Source organism: Anas acuta, chromosome 2 (genome assembly GCF_963932015.1).
Source record: "Anas acuta chromosome 2, bAnaAcu1.1, whole genome shotgun sequence".
Classification (NCBI taxonomy): Eukaryota; Metazoa; Chordata; class Aves; order Anseriformes; family Anatidae; genus Anas; species Anas acuta.
In genome coordinates this window covers 86564842-86583771 of record NC_088980.1, presented here as the reverse complement: position 1 = coordinate 86583771, position 18930 = coordinate 86564842, and the positions used below count along the sequence as shown (strand labels likewise).

At 40.0% G+C, this 18930-nt stretch overlaps 1 protein-coding gene across 8 annotated transcripts in view; it reads left to right on the top strand.

The window, feature by feature from the left end:
- Positions 1–18930, top strand: part of GRB10 (growth factor receptor bound protein 10) — a 148561-nt gene that overhangs the window by 32257 nt on the left and 97374 nt on the right. For 6 of the 8 annotated variants that reach the window (XM_068671079.1, XM_068671083.1, XM_068671082.1 and 3 more), the window contains one exon: positions 6522–6619. The exons of 1 other annotated variant lie outside the window; for it this stretch is intronic. In XM_068671079.1, coding sequence (XP_068527180.1) covers positions 6569–6619 — 51 coding nt within the window. In that variant the 5' untranslated portion in view covers positions 6522–6568. Of the gene's footprint in view, positions 1–3193; positions 3293–6521; positions 6620–18930 lie in introns of all 8 variants that reach the window. One more of the 8 variants, XM_068671085.1, reaches the window with a different exon arrangement.

Sequence of the window (18930 nt, the reverse complement as noted above, 5' to 3'; positions counted from 1 at the left end):
GGAGAAGGAGGGAGTGCCAGAAAGTTTCTCAGAGGAAGTGGAGGAAGAAAGCAGAGCAAGGGATGATGAAGAGTGGGATGCCTGTCCTGTTCTTGGCAGCAACAAGCTATTAAATCATCCTAACTGTTGTATAACTTCACTCTGAGTGTTCAGGTTGAATAATAAAAGCCTAAAATAACAGAAGGAAATCATTATTCAGACCATTTCCCAAAATTACAAAATTTTGGATTCCATAGTATGAGGAGTGTGACTGGGCTAAAAAAAAAAAAAAAAAAGGGAAAAAGACAAAAAAGACAACATGAAGGAGAGAGTCAGTAGTATACGGGTAATCTTTTTGGTTCTCTGGAAGAGAAGGTAGTGAGAAAGTGTATATGCAAAATTAGAGACCATTAGTCACTGTGTTTTCAGCTGAAGTTGTCCTTGAGCTGCCTTGTTATGCATCCCTTGTCCCAGTCATGCATCTATGGACCTGCCCTACTTCTGCATATGGCTTGCTGATGGGATTGTGTACTGTATAGTTCTTCAGTTTCTGTCTAATTAACATTTCATTTAGACTTGGATGTAGTCTGTTTAGTTGTCAAAGTTCCTGCTTCAAAGCTATAGATTTAACTATTAAGAGGTAGAACAGGATTTTGAGTGATCAAGGGAGATGGTAAAACTGCAGTTTCATAAATATTTCATAACTTCATTACCAGTTTGGTTTTTAAGCTGGAATACTTTCTTCAGGGACAGGGAGAAAAATCCTTGCTTAAATGGGCAAGGTGCAAAGTAACTATTTCTCTCCCAGCACATTTTATCCTTACTGTCAGCAAAGCTGGCCTGACAGGAGGTGAACAGGAATTCACATGCTATGAGTCTTGAGGAGCCTTTTCAGAATTTTAGGCAGCTTCAGGAAACCAAAAAATGCTGAACTGCGTATATTTTATTTAATTTTATTTGGCAAGGCTCAGTGGGATGGCATCAGTTCTTCTGTGCTTCTTCTGAAGTATGTATCTGTTTTGGCTTTCAAAAGCCTGAATTGCTCTTGCCAAGATTCTTCACTTTCTGGCAAAATTACAATGGCAAATGGCTTCCTTTACAAGGTGTAATATTTAGACTAACAGCTTTGCAATTAAGAATGGCAAAGAGAATTATATTCCCTTTTTTATAAGACCAGATTTTTTAGTATGGAATCGTGGGAGTGTTTGGACTTAACTGAAGTGCTTTTGATTGATGATTTATATTTTGAACAGTGCTTTTCATTTTAGTGCGCAACACTCGCTTGAAATTTTAACTAGAACAATGCGTTGTTTTCAAAGATATATTCAAAGTATTACTCCAGCTAGGCAGTTGCTCTATGTCGTAGACTTGCAAATGCGTTTTGGGTGCATATGTATAATAAAATGTGTGCGCACATGCCAACTTGTGCAAGAGAAGTGGGAAGAAATTAAGAAATCTGGAAGTATTCTTAACTATTATCTGCTACTAATCTCAGTAGACTATCAGATGTCAACAAATAATGTCACTGAATCCTTTGCAGTTGGAGAGTGATGGCATTCAGGAGTATTTGGGGAGGTATTTTTGGAGTGTCAGGCAAGTGAACTTGTTTGAAGGAAGTTGCACAAGTATAGGTTTTCAGTGTGGGAAAATCAGAGACAGGGTGCAGGGAAGGACTTTCAGAGCTGGGGAGAGAAGCAAGCATGTGGTAGGAGTAAGTAAAATGGGGAAAAGGAAAGTTGAAGTTTTGAGAAATCTGTTCAGATGCTATTGGGTTGTCCATGGAAACAAACAAAAAAGGTGTGCGTGGGGGGAAAGCCTTTTGTCTCTTTGTCAGGCAATATACTTTGTGGATCTATGATGTATCCAAGTGCCTAGCAGGGCCACACCGTGCTTTACTTGTACAGGAGGTTACCAATATTAGTTTGAGGTCAGAGACTTCTGGGTGTATTTGTTTGCCAGCCTGCACTAAGGAAACTTAGTCCTGCTTGACCATCACCAGAGGGGTTCCTCAATCTTGTAAACTGACACTGTCTGTACCAAAACCACCACTAAAAGAGGGGAAATCACTTGGAGATCCTTATACATGCTGATTGTTAAAGCTATGTTGAAATCTGTTGGCAAACGTTTGTGCTGTGTGGCATGGGCAGCCGGGGAAGATGGTGGCACTTCCCTTCTGGCCTGCAGGGCCATGGCAGGGCTGTGTGCTGGTGAGGAGCTGTGTGGATCACCCTCGTGCTTGGAGAAGCACATCTGGGTCATGGAGTTTACATGCAGCGGGGGGCACTCTTAGCCTTCACCTTTTTCAACTGCAGAATATTTGCTGGCAGGCCTCAGGCTGCTGTCATCCAAATCCTGTTTCCATTGCAACTGCAGCAATAGGAGTGGTCACATAAGGCAGAATAAGAGCACCCGTCCTTACGCCCTGTGTTGGTGTTGGGGCTTGTTAGATGACTCCATCTCATATCTCCAAAGCATAGTTTTGGGTAGATCTGCAGAGAAAACAGAAAGCTTTCCAAAACACCATGAAGCAATGGGGACCCTGGGAACAGGCTGAGGGCAGCCGAGGTCTTGTAGATTGCTCTTTGTGTGGGCCAACAAGGCAGGGTATCTTTTCCCCGGCTCTCAAGATGTTGAATTATAAGTTGACCCAGACACTTCTGAAGGTGACTTAGAGATGAATATTGTATGAATTCTGCATTAAGGTTTTGTTCTGACCGACTGTAAAACCAAAGCTTTGGTCTCCGCTGGAAATGCTGTAGTGTGGGGAGAAGTGAAGTGATGACACAGTGTCTGAGAGACTAAAAGACATGTAACCAAGAGAAAGACTTTTAACCTTTATGTTAAACCTGAGGTCTTGCAGAAAGGTTGTCAGTTAGGTGAAAATTTAAGGCAGTATTGAAGCTTTTTTTCCCCTCCCTCTTCAACAGTAGTTCAGTTAAGGAAAGCAGAACATTACAGAAGAAAAATACTAAAATACCCAGCCTAAATACACAGAAAGAGAATAGTATCCAACAGATTTGTAGATTTGTTAAGCTATCTTTCATAAAAGAAATTAACTTCGAGTTTTCAAGCACTCTGGAGCTTGTCTTGCAACTCCACTAGGTTAAAATCTTTATTTTTTTTTATCCTTCTCCTGTTCCTAACTAATCTGCAAGTGATTTTTTTTATTGTTGTTATTGTTTAATTTTTTTAATTGTTTTTCTCCTGAATTTAGAGACTTTGACAGATGGCACATGTAGAACCTGGAAAACTTCCTGAATTGGCAGAGTGACCATACCATCTTCCTGCCATCTTCCTATTGCTGTAGCTGTAGGTGCGTAGGCTGTGTATGCTTCCAGAGTGCAATTTGAGATATCATTTCCTTTGCTGAGAATATGCAAGGAGCAAGTGATAAATCAAAAAGCATACCTGGTGACAGGCTTAATTTCTAGTTAATAGATAACTTAATCTACTGGTTAGGTGGGTAATTTGAACATGAATAGAAACAACTCATTCAGACCAGCATTAATCTCCAGGATGCATACTTGCAATGTTTTCCTTGCTAAATGAATATCAATCTTTGTTTAGATTATGTGAGTTGGTTTAACACTTTTGAGAGACTGAGACGTCAAAGCTGTGCCTCACAATAGACTATTCTTTAGAGAACATCATACCAAAAGTGAATCTCCTTATGACCTTTGAAATTTGGTTTATCGTGGCTATTCTTTGTTCAGGGACACTCTGTCCAAGGAAGACCTCTTAAGTCAGGGAAAGCACGTGAACTCACTTGGGTTTGAGTGTGCCCAAACTGTGTTGATGCTGAACGACTGTTCTAGCCAGTGAATGTGCCAAGTTCTGTAACAGTAATTGACTGCATAGCTTATTTTCTATTTACAGGCCTTAGTAGTTTTCTTCTCCCATCTAATGCATCTGAAGGGCAGTAAATTGGCACTTGATTTTTTTTTTTTTAATTTATTTATGCTGTTTAACTCGTATGGAAGAATATGTAAGAATATACAAGCTAAAACTCATGTAAAGACAATAGGAAAGACGAAGTTGACTTCTTTATCGTCATTTTTATCAGCTGAACATACGAATTGGTATAGAGTTCTGTCCCTGTAAAATATATTGCTCACTGAAGTTGTGGTACAATAGAGCCTTAGATCTTAAAGGTGAGCAAAGGCTTTTTTGTATTATTAAGGCAGGACTATTTGATAAACTGCTTTTAGACAGACAAAAGAGATGTGATCTTAAATCAACGTTAATGTATGACTGACTAGGAATGATATCATCTAAAGATTATTGCTTTCCTCTGTTTCTGTGGTGTTAACAAGTGAATACTGAAGAATGTAGCAGTGAAGCAAATAGGTCTTGATAAATTATGCAGTCTTGACTTCAACTATTGTTTGAGGTAATTGATGATCTTCCACTGCTGTAATGGGGCTGTAGCATAAACTGCAGCACGCCCTAGAGTAGACAAATTGGTCTGGTATTGTTTAGGAACATATTTAATCTCTCTTGTTGCAAGTAAATCAGTAGCTTTTGCTGAAACACCAAGATAAAGACCAGCATTTCAATATTCAGTCCTAAATAACTTACAGTTAAATTCACAACAGTCCTGCCTTCTCCTATTTTCTAAATACTGAGGTAATCAATAAACTTAAAAATTGTTGCAATCCAAGGCTGAAATATTTTCCCATATCTCTTTAGGTAAACTTTCTTTAATCTTTGTGGGTTTACAGACAAATACACTTCTGTATTCTTGTTGCACTGTACCAACTTCAGAACACCTAATCCAGTGGTTTGCCTAATTTCACTGTAGATGCACTTAGAGAAAAGTGTAATCCCCCAAAGTGAAAGGATGTTTTTCATCAGCCAAGATAGAAAGGGTTTTCTTGAATCTCTGCTTGGTTTTCCCAGAACCTACTGGGAGAATGAGTCAAATCTTGCCCTGAAAATGAAATCTTCAATTCCCGTTGAAGAGCTGGCTGCACACTGTAGGTCTGGATTAGGAGCTAGATGGCTGTACAGCACTGTTTGTTTATAGACTTACACGATGAAAGATCCTAGCAAGAATACAAGTTGGGCCTCATACCTACAGTTACATGTTTGAGGTGATTTTTTAATTATTTTTTTTTTCCCGAAATGTGAATCTGGTAAGATTTTAGTCTTAAGCTTAAGTAAATGCTATGGACAAAGTATCTAGAATAAACAACTTGATTTATGCATATTGGATTAAATTGATTTTCAAATTTGCTGTTGCCAAACACTGTTTCCTCTCAAGGCTATGAATTGACCACAGAAAGCTACTGCCTCAGGAAAACCGCAGAGCACAGTAACTTCTTCCTAGAAAGAAGCTCCCAAAAATTTGTCTGCCTTTCTCATAGGCAGGAGGGTACCATATCTCAGCTAAATGTATCCTGGAACTAGATTGAGTAAAGCCTTCTAGATGAGGGCATGGTTTCCTTGGGCCAGAAGCTGCAGCTCCTCTTGGAGCTGTTTTCCCAATATATCTTTTACCTTTGTTTATGACTTCTCTGTCACATAAATCTTCCAGAGAGCTTTGATTTGGTAACAGCTTATGCCTACTGGAGAGCAGTAAACTTAGTCTGTTGTTCTGAATACATACTTGATATTTATAGCAATGAACAAGACAAGAGCTTGCTTGTGGTAGAAATAAAAGTTCTGTATCTGCTTTGCAGTCTTCTCTCCTATCCCTGCCCACCCCATCTGCTAAGATGTGAAGTCACTTGTCTTATACTGCAGGGATGTCTCCAGCTGAATGCAACTGGTTGGGAGAAGTGTTCAGAGTAGCAAATAATGCTTTACATATGTGCTTTTGTTTAGCTTTGTGTCCTTTCTTAACATGCAGTGGCCTTATTTTATTTTAATACCATCAATTTTATTTCTTTTTTTTTATTTCTTTAGTCATGTGTGCCTTTATGTTACATCTGTGGTAGAATTCAAACTGTATCCGATAGCAGAAATGGTGCATGAGAAACACTTCTCACCTTGCAAAGTTACTGCTAATAATCACTCACAGGAGGAAATTCAAGACTTGAATGCAGATTTGCATAGAAAACCCCAACTGAGGTACTAGGTGAGAATAAAGCCGTGAGAGAAAAGACAGTCTGGAGAGGGTAAAGGGGAGAATTTGTATAATTAGATGTAGAAGGCTAATGCTGCGTAAGTGGTTATCACCTTAACTACCACATTTCAACATTTTCTTTCTACAGCTGAGAGTGTAGTGTTGGTTGGCAAGGGCCAGTCTTTGGGTGGCTTGGATCTGTGTGATGAGTAGCTTTCTCTGTTGCTTGGATCATAGAAACAGAGGAGGAGCCATCGAGCCTGAGAATAGTTGTCTTGGGCTCTTGAATGAAATATTAAGTTGAATGTGCTTTCTAGGCTACAGACAACAAGCTTGCAGATTTGCTACTCCAAGTTGATGCAGATCCTTGTCACCTCATCTTGCTCTTCTCGGTCTTCCTCCTCCAACTGTTTTCAATAATAAGTTGATGTAATGTTTTCAGTATGGTTTCTGACAGTTTGTTTGTACTTTGCAGGTCCTGTGAAGCAGTAGATGTGATTTGAAGAAAATTTGAAGGAACAAATGGCTTTAGCTGGCTGCCCAGACTCCTTTTTACATCTTCCTTATCGGATAGTAAGTTATGAAACTGCATGTTCATGTCAGCTTGTAGCATCATATCGCTATGTGCCAATGATTGATTGTGCGTTCAGACTTTTCATCAAACTGTCTGGCAATTCTCTGGGTTTTGCTAAGATTTGGTAGCAGAGCCTCTGTTACCATTCTGTATGCAAGACCTGCTGCTGAAAAAAATTGGGTCACTAATACGTAATAATTGGGTCATGGGTTAAGATTTGATACCTCTCCTTGAAGTAGCTGGTTCATACCTGGGAGGAAGCACCTGTGTGCTGATCCCTTCCACACCCAGCCCCCCAAAAAGGCAAGTGACAGTACCAGTGAAATGCCTTGCACCAAAAAGGATCAGTTTGCTGAATGCTATATTTGTAGGAACAAAGGCAGAGATTTTTACACTTGGTTAGATCCTATGTTTGTCTAGTCATTATGCTGTATCTAAGCAGCCAATATGGCATATTACAACGAGTATTTTAAAAAACCTCAACTCAAAGGTGCTAGGCAAATATGCATACAGAAGTTCTCGTGTATTTGTTTGTTTGTGTTTTTTTTTTTTTTCTAGACAGTTGTGGTTGGCATAATACATGCTTTGTATTTTTTATGGAACTGCATATCTGTTTTTTCAGGCATGACCTGTTTTTTGCCCTTTTTTTCTCTTGTTTTCACACAGTGCTTACTACCCTAAGGATTCAGTTATGATTTCAGGCCCTGCAGATACACAAATGATTAAACAGAGTACCTCATGACATAGAAACCTTTTTCTTTGTCCCAAGAGAAATAATACTACTAATGATTACTACAGTTATGCTGCATATCTGAAAACAAAACAAAACAAAACAAAACAAATACACACACAAAAAAAAAACTTTTACAAGATACCGATCCGTTTCATGATAGGCCAGCTTACACTTTTTTTCCTCCAACAGGAAGCTTCAAATTCATTAACTAATTGGTAACTATTAGTTACTAATTATACTAATGTTAATATAGACTGAGTTGTCAGCTGCACGTTCCTCAAGCGTTTTCCTGATAGCGGGAGCAACATAACAGTCCCATTATTACTTTGTGAGTACAAAAGCAGTTATAAAAACAGAACGGAATTCAAGAAATTGGATGTTCTGAGATACTTTTATTGTGTCTGTAATTTTTAAGAGCATACGTGAATAGATGTGCTTGGACTCTATAATCTTGATGCACTATGAAATTATGCTTCCAGTTCGTCTAGAGCATCATCTGAATTATGATGCTAGGCTGAGGGAGAGAAGAGCTACATAAGAGAAATTGGACACTGTAGGCAGTAGTTTTTGAGCTGCAAATTCTTTACTGGATGCCAAATTTTCTCATGAAAATGTCTTCAAGTGCCCCTGTTCAACAGCCAAGAGTTACATCAAAGGGTTGGTGCAGCTTGATATGTGAGCAGAAAGGATGTGAATTTACCTTGCTTTTCCAAAACCTATAGATAATCTGCTTTAGTCTAGGGCAGTCTACAGACTGGAAGACTCAAAGCAACATGGGTTACTTAAGATGGTGGGGAAAGTGACTTCTATTAACTAATATTTTTAGTCATAGCTTACTGTGCATTATAACAATCCTAAGTGCTTGTAACAGGTTTAAAGATGAGCTTTGGAAGCCCATTCACAACTACTGTGCTTTCTGTCAGAAGTTAAGTTCACATTAAAAAAAAAAAAAAGAAAAAGAAAAAACCCTGAACATCTGTTTTTCCACCCCTACTAAATCTGACTTAGAAGCTTTCATCAGCTTGTCTTTCAAATTTGGCTACAGTACTGGTATTGTGTTGGTAAGGGGCTGAAAGAAGGTTAAACTAAATATGCTCTAGATTAGAGTGTGAAGAAGTATTCTATTTTTTTACAGTACATTTTCTGACTTAATATGAATGGAAGGCTATGCCGAACACTGTTCCAAAGTCCCTAAGGTTGGGATCTTAATGCTGCAACTTCAGTGTTTAGAATAAATTGACACATTTGAGTTTGGGATTACATTCAAAACAGACAGCAAGAGAAATGAGAGCCTAGCTAAGTGAATATGCACTACAGAATATCCTTTAGGATGGCCTGTTGCCAAGCTACCCTTACCCTTCTTATTTCTATTTTGGGGGAGACAGGAAGGGTATACATCCCTGACTTTTGTATTGGGCTCTTCATTTGCAGTGTTTGCTGCTTTTAGAAGCTTTTGGTTGTTGTTTAAGAACAGCTTTTTTTAGTTTTCTTAGGAGTTAGCACATAAACCAGTCACACTGTGTGCATTCTCCTAGAAACAATCTCTAGCTTTGTGGAAAAAATCAATACTACCTTTTAGTGGCTTTCAGGAGCCCTTTCCAAATTCTCTAACTCTTCAATAAAAATCCGGCAGTGAGAATTGGCAGTGTTTGTCTTCTGTTCCTGGAAATTCAGAACATAGTCCCAGAATTTCTCAGAAAAAATGGGATGATTTACTGTGTTTCCGTTCTTTTGCAATCTGTAGTCACAACAGTATTTATGTGCAGTGACTTGAACTCTTAGGGAAGATTTAGTTCTTTAACCCTTTGATGCGCGAATTGTGTAAGTCTCAGTGACATAAAGTGGTATTTTTTCTTGGTTTCTCAAGACAAAATTCTGGGCATGCAGGGGGATGAGGTGTTCTGTTCATCTTCTATTTTCTCCCTTCTGTTTATTTTCTCATACCCAAGATGCTGGAAAAGTCTGTATGTATAGTTAAGTTCAGTAGAGTTTATTTTCAGAGCTGAATTCTTAGTAGAGGAGAGAGTTGTTCAGATCAAACGCATCATCTAGCTTTGCATAAAATGCACTACAAGCACTTGGTCACAACATAGGGAGAAAATGGAAATTGCTTTTTCTCCCACATGTACAGCCTCATGGATTTCAGGATTGATGGTAGTCCTGTTATCCAGATAATACAGCAGAATACCACACATCATACTTGAGAAGCTTTGTCCCCTTCAAGATTGAGGAAATAAATACTTAATAGAATTAATCAATCAGAGTCTAAGTAGTGTAATAAAAGCCTCCTCCTTAATGCTGTTAGATTTTTGGATGTGAAGGGAATGTTTTGCTGTGAATACATCAGAAATGGTCACACTTCTTTGCCTTGAGCTGGGGGAAAAATTAGGTACAAGTTCTCTGGTTTTAGTATGGCAGTTTTGATCCTCATCTTCCATAAAATCATACGCTAAATTAAAAAGCATTTTTTACATGTTTAGGGGTTGTTTGTTTTGATTAGGTGTTTGGAGAGGTTTTCTGTTTTAGCAGAAAAAATTGAAGACGTTTATTATCTGGACTTCAGAGTTACCTTGGTAGATGCCCGAAACCTCATTCCTATGTAACTTCATCTCAGCTCTGCCACTTTGGGATAGAATAGTGTGATACTCAGTGTCAGTGGAGGTCCACATGCTGTTTTTCATGTTAGTGTGAATAAAATACCTTCAGTCCTTCATCACAAAGCATGAAAAATCAGCTGCAGGATTTGTGCACAAATCATGAAACCCTATGTGGGAAGGGCTGTTAAGACATATGTTTTTGCCCACATAGTCTGCCTGACATGGTTTGGAAAAACCTTCATTCACTTAGTGACAAGTGCCTATCGAGACTATGGAGGTATATTTTTTTTCTTATGATTTTCAAGATTAAAAATAAACATTTGCTTAACTTAATCTCTTTAGGCTTAAATGTATAAGAATCCTGACTGTATAGGATTTGGCCTGGAATTTGGGTTTTTCGTGCCAACAGGGCAATATGGAATGACGAGAGTGAACAAACAGGCTTTCAAAGTCCTTGGGCATAGCTGAGTGAAAAAACACCAGCGGCATTATTGAATTGCGTCATTCTTCTACATATTGTATGAAGAAATGGAGCTGAAATGTTGCTACTGCCAATGCAGAAAGTCATCGGATTTCTGAAATATGGTGTCAGTCAACAGATATTTTGTTGACGATGCTCTTGTTTTTAACAGTTTACATGTTGTATGTGGTGTGTAGGGTTGACGGACTGCAGCAGACGTAAAGTATAAAGCAGTGAGAACATTAGTGAATGTTTTAACAAGACGTGTTGCCTCCAGTATGAAGTTATGAAATCTGTCTCTCCAAGTGCAGATTGCAAATGTCTTTTACAGATAGAGTTGAAGCTACTTAGTAGTTTTTGCAGAAGAGCAACTGGAACTGGCTTTCTGGCCTTGGTCTTTTTTTTTATTTTTTATTTTTTGTGTGTGTGTGGAAAGATCTGTTAAAAGAATTGTCCCAAAAGCAGTTGTTTTCACTGACAAGGAAGTTCAAGTAGTCTGGTACATACCATTTAAAGATGCCACTTGCCCACGTAATCACATGTGATCGGGAGACTGTATATGAAGCAAAAGAAAGAAATTTGTATCTCTTACAAGGCTTTTGTACAACTGATTAGTTTTCTTTCTTAAATACCCGTCAATTATTTTGTTTTACAATTTCAATTTAAAAATCTGTAGTTAGCTGTTTGTAATTCTACTTTTGTATTCTAATTTACACAGAAGCTGCTTAGCCAAATGTGGAGACTTTTTTGAAGACGAATATGATCAAGGAATTTCATCTGGCTATATACATATTTCTTCATGATTCTTAACCCACCAAAAAAGATTCAAATCATTCTAATGGTCCAGCTTCTAATGGTCATTCACTATTTACATTACTACTAACAGCAGTGAGGAAACAATCTAGGTATTGCAAGTCAAGTGAAGAAATTACAAGTAAAGAAGCTTAGTTTTGCCTCTTCTTGTTAGTGCTTTATGTTTGTAGGCTAGACTAATCTATCTTTTTAATCTTGTTATTATCATTTTATATGAGTAGCCTCTTAGGTTTGTCTCTTAAATTTAGCTCTACTGTTTATATATGTTTAAATCTGCAGAATTTACTGCAAGACTCTCAGGAGTCTCTTGGTCAGACTCGTGCTGAAGTAAGGCAGGTTTGATGCACATTCACAACTGACGACAGAGTTGACAAATGTGCCTGCTTTATGCCATTCTGTTTTTTTTTTTTTTCATTCAAATGCGTTCAATTCACGTGTTTTCTTTATTTTTAGTAAGTCTTATAACTACGTTCAAAAATTGATTAAGTAACTTACAGGGAAACCTAATGGAATTTATTCAGGCTCTTCGCAAGACTACTTGGCAAGAAAATTTCCCAGCACTTGAATGACAAGAAAATCATCAGTTGTTGTCAGCATGGATTCACCAAGGGGAAGTCACACTTAACCAACATGATAAATTTATATGATAAAATGACTGGGCTGGTAGTTGAGGGGAGAGCAGTGAATATTGTTTACCAAGACTCTAATAAAGCTTTCAGCACTCTGTCCTGGAAGATAGTCATGTTGAATTTGTTGATGCATGAGCTGGGTAAGCACACAATGAGGTGGAATGAATGAAAACTGTCTGCAAGGTTGGTTACAGAGGGGTGGTGAAGCCTAGTTGGAGGACAGTGGCAAGCAAAGTACCCTGGGGGTCAATACTAGGTCAAATCCTGTTCAGTGTCTTCATTAGTGATCTGGTCTGTGGGGCAAAGCATATCCTAAGCACGTTTCCTCACACAAAACTTGAGGAGTGGCTGACTCACCAGAGGGTCATGCTGCCATCCAGAGGGACCTGGGCAGGCTGGAGAACCGGGCTGACAAGAACCTCATGAAGTTCAACAAGGAGAAGGGCAAAGCCCTGCACCTGGGGAGGAACAACCCCAGGTACCAGGACTTGCTGGGGGCCACCCAGCTGGAAAGCAGAGCTGCAGAAAAAGGCCTGGGGTCCTGGTGGGTACCAAGTTGAACATGATCCAGCAGCGTGCCCTTGCTGGTAAGCAGTCTAACACTATCCTGACCTGCATTAGGCGAAGTATTGCCAGCAGGTTGAAGGAGGTGATCCCTTGCTTCTGCTGAGGCCACACCTGGAGTGCTATGTCCAGTTCTGGCCCCCCAGTATGAGAAAGACATGGACATACTGGAGAGAGTCCAAGGAAGGACAATGCAAATGATGAAGAGACATCTTTTATGAGGAAAGGCTGAGAGAGCTGGGACTGGTCAACCTGGAGAAGGCTCAGGGTGGACAACTTGTCAATGGATATAAATAACCAGATGGAGACTGCAGTGAAGACGGAGCCGGGCACTTTCTGTGGTGCCCAGAGCCAGTTCAAGAGGCAGTGGACACATGGTAATGCGGGAGGCTCCCATCTGAATATCAGGAAGCAATTCTGTACAGTGTGGGCAACTGAGCACTGACAGAAGTTGCCCAAAGAGGTTGTGGACTGACCCACCTTGCTGCTATTCAAAAGCCTCCTGGACATGGTCCTGGGCTAGCTGCTGCAGGTGTCCCTCCTTGAGCAGGAGTTTGGAATATGATGAACTCCAGAGGCCCCTTCCAACCTCGGCCACACTGATTCACTGATGTGAAAATCAGTAGCAGTGAATCTCTTCAAGTTCTGACTTGTGTGCAACTTTTAAGATGCCACTTCTGGATTCTATAAATAACATGTTGGTAAAAACAAAAACAAAACAAAACAAAACAAAAATTTCTGCTGTTTTCTCACAAAACTTCATGAGATAACTCTGAAATAATGTTAGCCATTAGTTTAGCTGTCTTGTACCAAACTAAATCCTGTACGTTTGTCTCCTATGAATGGTATTTTTTTCCCAAAAAAGGTAAATATTTAACAAGCTGTTTACCAGCTAGTTATTTTGGATAGCTACAAGTGTTTTCATGTTAGTAACAACTCTCATCATGCAAGAAAGTAATTGATGTACTAATCCTAAGATGGCTTCATAAATCTGTGTAAATGTAGGGGAACGGAAGTATTTAAAGTTGGCCTTGCTGAAGTCAACTGGAATTGCTTTAGTGATTGTTGGGGAGGGTTGTTTTTAATGAAGCTTCCTTCTACAGATGTTCTGTACTCCACTTATGAGGAAATAATAACTGCTGGAGATTTTTTTATTATTATTTTTTGAAGAGGAATATCAAATTGCTGTGCATTTGGAGCTGTCACTTTTCAAGAAAATGCTGTGGCTCAGATAATTCTTTGTGTTGCTGTCCATGCCAATTGGCTCTGACAGGCTTTTTTTGTCCTTGGTAAAGAACAGATATAATGTTGTGTTATGCTTAAGTATTTCTAAGAAATATATCTAGATACAGACCTCACTGAAAGTTTTACTCAATAGATTTTTCTTGCCTTACACATTCTAAAGGGAGACTGTGTGATCAAAGGAAGGATATTATTTCATAAGTACTTATGCCATTATTTTTCCAAGCTAAAAAAAAAAAAAAAAAAAAAAACACAAATTAAAACACACCACCAACAAGCAAACAAACCCCTAGTCCTGCATGAAGTTGTTTGTGAGAGCAACTGCAAGAGGAGAATTTTTCTATTTCTAGAACAAAACTGTGAGTGAAGTTTCCAAATGTTACTGTTGATGTGATGCCTTATGGCAGAGGTCACTTTGATTCCGTACTTGCAGACCGTCTAGCTGTAGTGCTGCAGCTGAGTCCTGAACTTAAGCTGCTGATTCAAACACGAAGGGGTAGCCTAAACTCACCCTGGCTTCGGTAGTGGCTGTGCCACTTTGTAAAGTTAGGGGTTAAGTTATCATGTCTAATGAAGCACTAGGTATGACTGAAGAGGATCTTAACCTGCTTGCCTTGGATCCTTTCTGATATTTTTTTCCAGGTTCTAGTATAATGCAGTGTGAAATACTCTTTTTCAAGTTATTTCCGTGCCTGCAAAACTCTGCCATTTAGCAGGTGTCTTCTGCTTCTAGCATTGCAGGTGTGTTCCTGTCATGAAATGGGGCTAGGATCTTACTCATGTTCTTGAAGAATTGGCTTTGCTATTTCAGGATGGAATTTTACCAAATTGATCAGCTTTCGGGAGTCTTTCATGTAGAAGAGGCCCAAGTATTGGTATTATTGGCCTTTCATGCTAGATAGTATTGATATTTTAATCTGAGGCCTTACAATACAATGTTCTCTTTCTTTTCCCGAAAGAACACAAGTGTCCAGCAAAGCTCTCAGGCGCTATTTTAAGATAGCTTTGGCTTGTGTACTACTGGTAAGACCAGCGTGCATGCTTGAAATTCTAGCCTCTATAATGAAAAGACAAGCCCTCGGAAACAGCCCGTGGTTTTGGAGCATGCTTGTCCTTTGCAAACCGAATGTTAAACAATGACTTAAGACTCTACTACACACTGGCTGTAGCTCTTGATGTCTTACACGTTGGCTCAATTTTTTGACATAATTTTGGCAAGTAGGGGGAACCTGGCAATCCTTCATGCTAGAGGCCTAAGCTCTAATAAAGCGCTTTAGTTATTAGCACAAGTAAATAGTTGTCCATTTGTGCTTCATTAATGCATGTTAGTCATACAGTAAATACTGTCATGCTGGCAAGTTCCCCAGAATACTGAATACTTCTGCACAGTTCAGGAGGGGGTTTCTGACAAAGTGGTGTTGGCACCTTTCTTGAAGAAGTTTTTGAACCTATTAGTGCAGGAGAGTGACAGACTATTATTTCAGCTCATGGGGGCTTTTGTAAAACTGATACTTCGGTGGAGGCAAAGAGGTGGATTTGATTAATTTTACAGTCTTCAGCTATAACTTAGGCAGATCGCTTTGGGGAGTACGAGTGAGATGCCTACTTTTCTAATGAAAATAAAAATTCTGCCATAAAATTGTCCAATATTGTGAAATTTAAGCTGCATATTTTCAGAACTTAGCACGTAACAGTATGAGGAAATCAAAAGGTAGCACAATGTGAGGTTTGTCTCTGCAGTCATCAGGATTCTCCTCTGATCACAGTGACTTTGTTTTTTTTTTGAAGATGAGAAAGCAGCCTCACTGTGGTAATGACCTGCTCACTTAGCACCTTCCAGTGCAGCCCATCTGGTCAGATGGACTTGGTCCAGTCAGCTTGTGCGATCCTTACCTTCGTCTTCCTTTGGTATGAGTAATTCCTTGGTCCCCCAGATGCTGACACTGTGCTCAGAGACCTGGGAGGCAAATGAGGCAAAGAAAGCATTGATCTTCTGTGTCCTCAGCTGCTGTGTCCCATACACAAGTGAGCGCTAACTGGGCTCATCTTAGCCATTCTTTTGCTCTTGCTTAGCTTTGGAAGCATTTCTTGTTGTTGTTACTGGCATCCTTTCCTAGCTTCAGCTCTTCTGCTTGGGCAGCCTCTCCATATTGCTTCTGCATGACCTCTTTCAGCTTAGACCATCTTAGCACTTCAGCATTTGAGCTGAGGCAGGAGTTCCCTGTCCGTTCACCTTGGCTTTCTGCCATTCCCCTGTGACTTTCTGCATGCCATTCTTGTGCTTTGAGGAGGCTGTTCTTGGAGATCAGCTTGTTCTCCTGGGCCCCGTGGACCTTCAGGGCAGTCTCCCATGGGAACCTGGCAAAGCACATCCTTGAGCAAGCCAAAAACTGCTTTCCTGCAGTCCAGGACTGAAATTCTGCTAGTAGTCTTGCTCCCTTTGCTTACTCATGTTCCCTTCATCTCAGGACGCTATCAGGCTGCCATCAGCCTCTACCTTCCCCAACCGGTTCTTCTTTGTCCACGAGTCAGCTTTGCTAGCTTGTTGTAAAGCTGAGCGCTGCTGGAGTTGCCTTACTGATCGCTTGTGTTGTGGAGTTATTTCCAGCCCGCTCCAGAAATCTTTGCAGCCTGCAGCGCTCACTGCACCTGGAACTGCGCTGTTTGCTGTGAGTGGGTCAGAAATGGGATTTAGTTGGCCTGGCTCCAGTTCCTCCTTATCTCGTGCACCTGGCTGTACAAATGGATTTGTTTTGGCCTAGGCAAACAGGTACTCTGAGCTTGCATCCTCTCCAAGATGACGGGTGCTTCTTGGAAACAAGCACTGAGGTGTGAAACGAGGGATGTGCCCCTATGGCAGAAGCAAAAGAGAACCTAAGGGCCATAACCAGTGGCCTAGGTGTCTCCTGGCCCACCTCTGCCCTTTGCAGCCTCCCAGCCAAGAGTCTGGTACTCCATCTCCTGTCGTGGCATGTGCCTGCCTTCTCTGGCACAAACCCTCTTCCCACGTGGCCTTCTCTGAGGACCTACTGTCAGTCACATCTCCCCAGAATCAGCCTCGGGGTGGTGTGGGGAAGCTCTCCCCTGCTAAGTGGTATGTGAGCTTCCACCCTCAAGGTTTGGAAATTTAAGATAAATAAAAACAAAATTAAAAATTAAAATTCATTGTAGGCTAGGGATTTTTCAAGTCAAATGCTAAGTTAAATATTTAAGGTAGTCACTTTGTACTTTTTTGTAGCTTGAGGCATTTGCAGAGCCTGTTCTCTATGGTGGATGTGAATTAAGGCTTCATAGTGCCCATTTCTCTATTTCAAACCATATGGAAGTGCAGAGCAGAGTGTCCTAAGTTTGATGGGAAGAACACTTTCCTACATACATGGTGATGAAACTTCTGTGTGAAATATTTCCTCTGGCATGAGCAAATTGTCAACCAAGAGGGCTAAGCATGATCTGAAAAAGGCATCTTTTGTGATCTTCTTGTTTTTTGTTCTTTTTTTTTTTTTTCTTCCCGGAGTCCTATATATCCTCAAAATTGTGATAAACTGCTGGCTGTTGAACATGAATTGGCTGGATGGTTTAGTCACAAACCATAACTGCTATGCTGGAAGAGAGCAGATTGGAAAAATAGTTTTCTGACAGCATATCTTTTAGAGGATGGCTTGCCTTGCAGATTAAAATAAACCTGAACCCACAAGACCAGAAACATTTCATCAGCTGCCCCACTAGCAATATTTTGAAACAGGAATATTGACACAATAACATGCAGTTGGGATGCAAAATTACACACATACTGTCAGTATTGTGATGAGCTAGTGAACTCCCAAATTTGCCACAATTAATTTTATTTTTTTTTTAGCTAGATGTAATGACCTTCAGTACAAATATATCCAGAGGTGACTTCTTTCATTTGCAGCTTGCTTCTGAAGCCAAGTTCAAAGTTTTTCTCTTTTCTTCCTCATCCTACAATTTCTTTCTCCCCTTTTTTTATTTAAATCTCTGATTTGCCTTTAATCTCAGCAGGGATCTTTTCCACTACTTTTATTGCACAGATCTGCATTTTTTGATTGGAAAGAATAGCTGAAAAGTAGAGGAAGCAATATAATAAATAGTGACTACTGCAGTAGTTTCTACGCTGAATGCTGGAGCTGATCACCACTCTCAGCTAAAGCGTGGTAGCTACATATGTGCAAGCTCCTACCCCTTGAACTGCGAAGTAGTTTCCCCACCATCATAAGCAGTGGTTTCAGGGAAGAAAAAAGGAGATAAAAGGTCTTTTATAGCCACTTTAGCACTGATTCAACAGCAGCTCATCTGATCACACCCCACCTTTCGTGGAAAGCACGCTATAAAGCCATTTGACAGAAGCGTTTGTGTGGTTAGTAGCAGTAACATTGCAGCATTGCTGAAAATGGTGCAATCAAATAGTGCTGTGCATACACACATGCTAGTTTTATGACTTTGGGACTTCTTAAAATTTTCTTTCAATGTCAAAATCCATGCCAAGTTGGAGACCCTGTGCTTGTCTTGTGCCTGCATTGTTTTGGTTGGTTTGCTTGATTTGTAGTTTCTTGCACACCATTCCTTCCTCCTGTATCACACGGGTAGTTATGAGACCCTTTTGGTCTGTGCAGGCCTGGTACTCAGAGGATTTATGCACAATGAAGACAGCTGTTGTTAACCACGTCGAGTATTGAAGTGTATGTTCAGAAGTGCTGTAGAGGTAACTGTTGGATGCATCCCGTAGGCCTCGGCAAAAAACAGAGAGAAGCTGTACAAAATAAGAAGTCACTTGATGTTTATGGTGTGAACAGCTAGTTATAAAACAAAACAAAACCTTCCAAGTGTGAGGAGCTGGTTGACAGTCTTGCTGTTAGCAAGCAATTGTTGCTATGTTTTGTTTTTCCCAAGAGCTGGTTTGTACAAAAACTGAAGATTAACACTTTGTTTTGGATGTTCCTGGGACAGTCTGCACCTTCACGTGTAGTTGGTTACTACTTAAATGCAAATTGCTGAGCTTTTGAGAATTTTCTTCCTTTAGAGAGTAAGTCACTGGAGGTTTTCTTATAAAGCCATCTTCTCAATGCAGGGTAACTGGTAGAGCTGTCTGCACATAGCTCTCTTTCCTTAAGAAGGGGAAAACACAGCAGCCACTGCGTTGAGATGCATGTATGTGTATGAATTGACTGTTTGTATGTAGGTGACACTGCAGGATAGTTTGTTTTAGAAATATTGCCCAACCATTGCTAATGCTTGGGAGCAGTGACTTTATGAT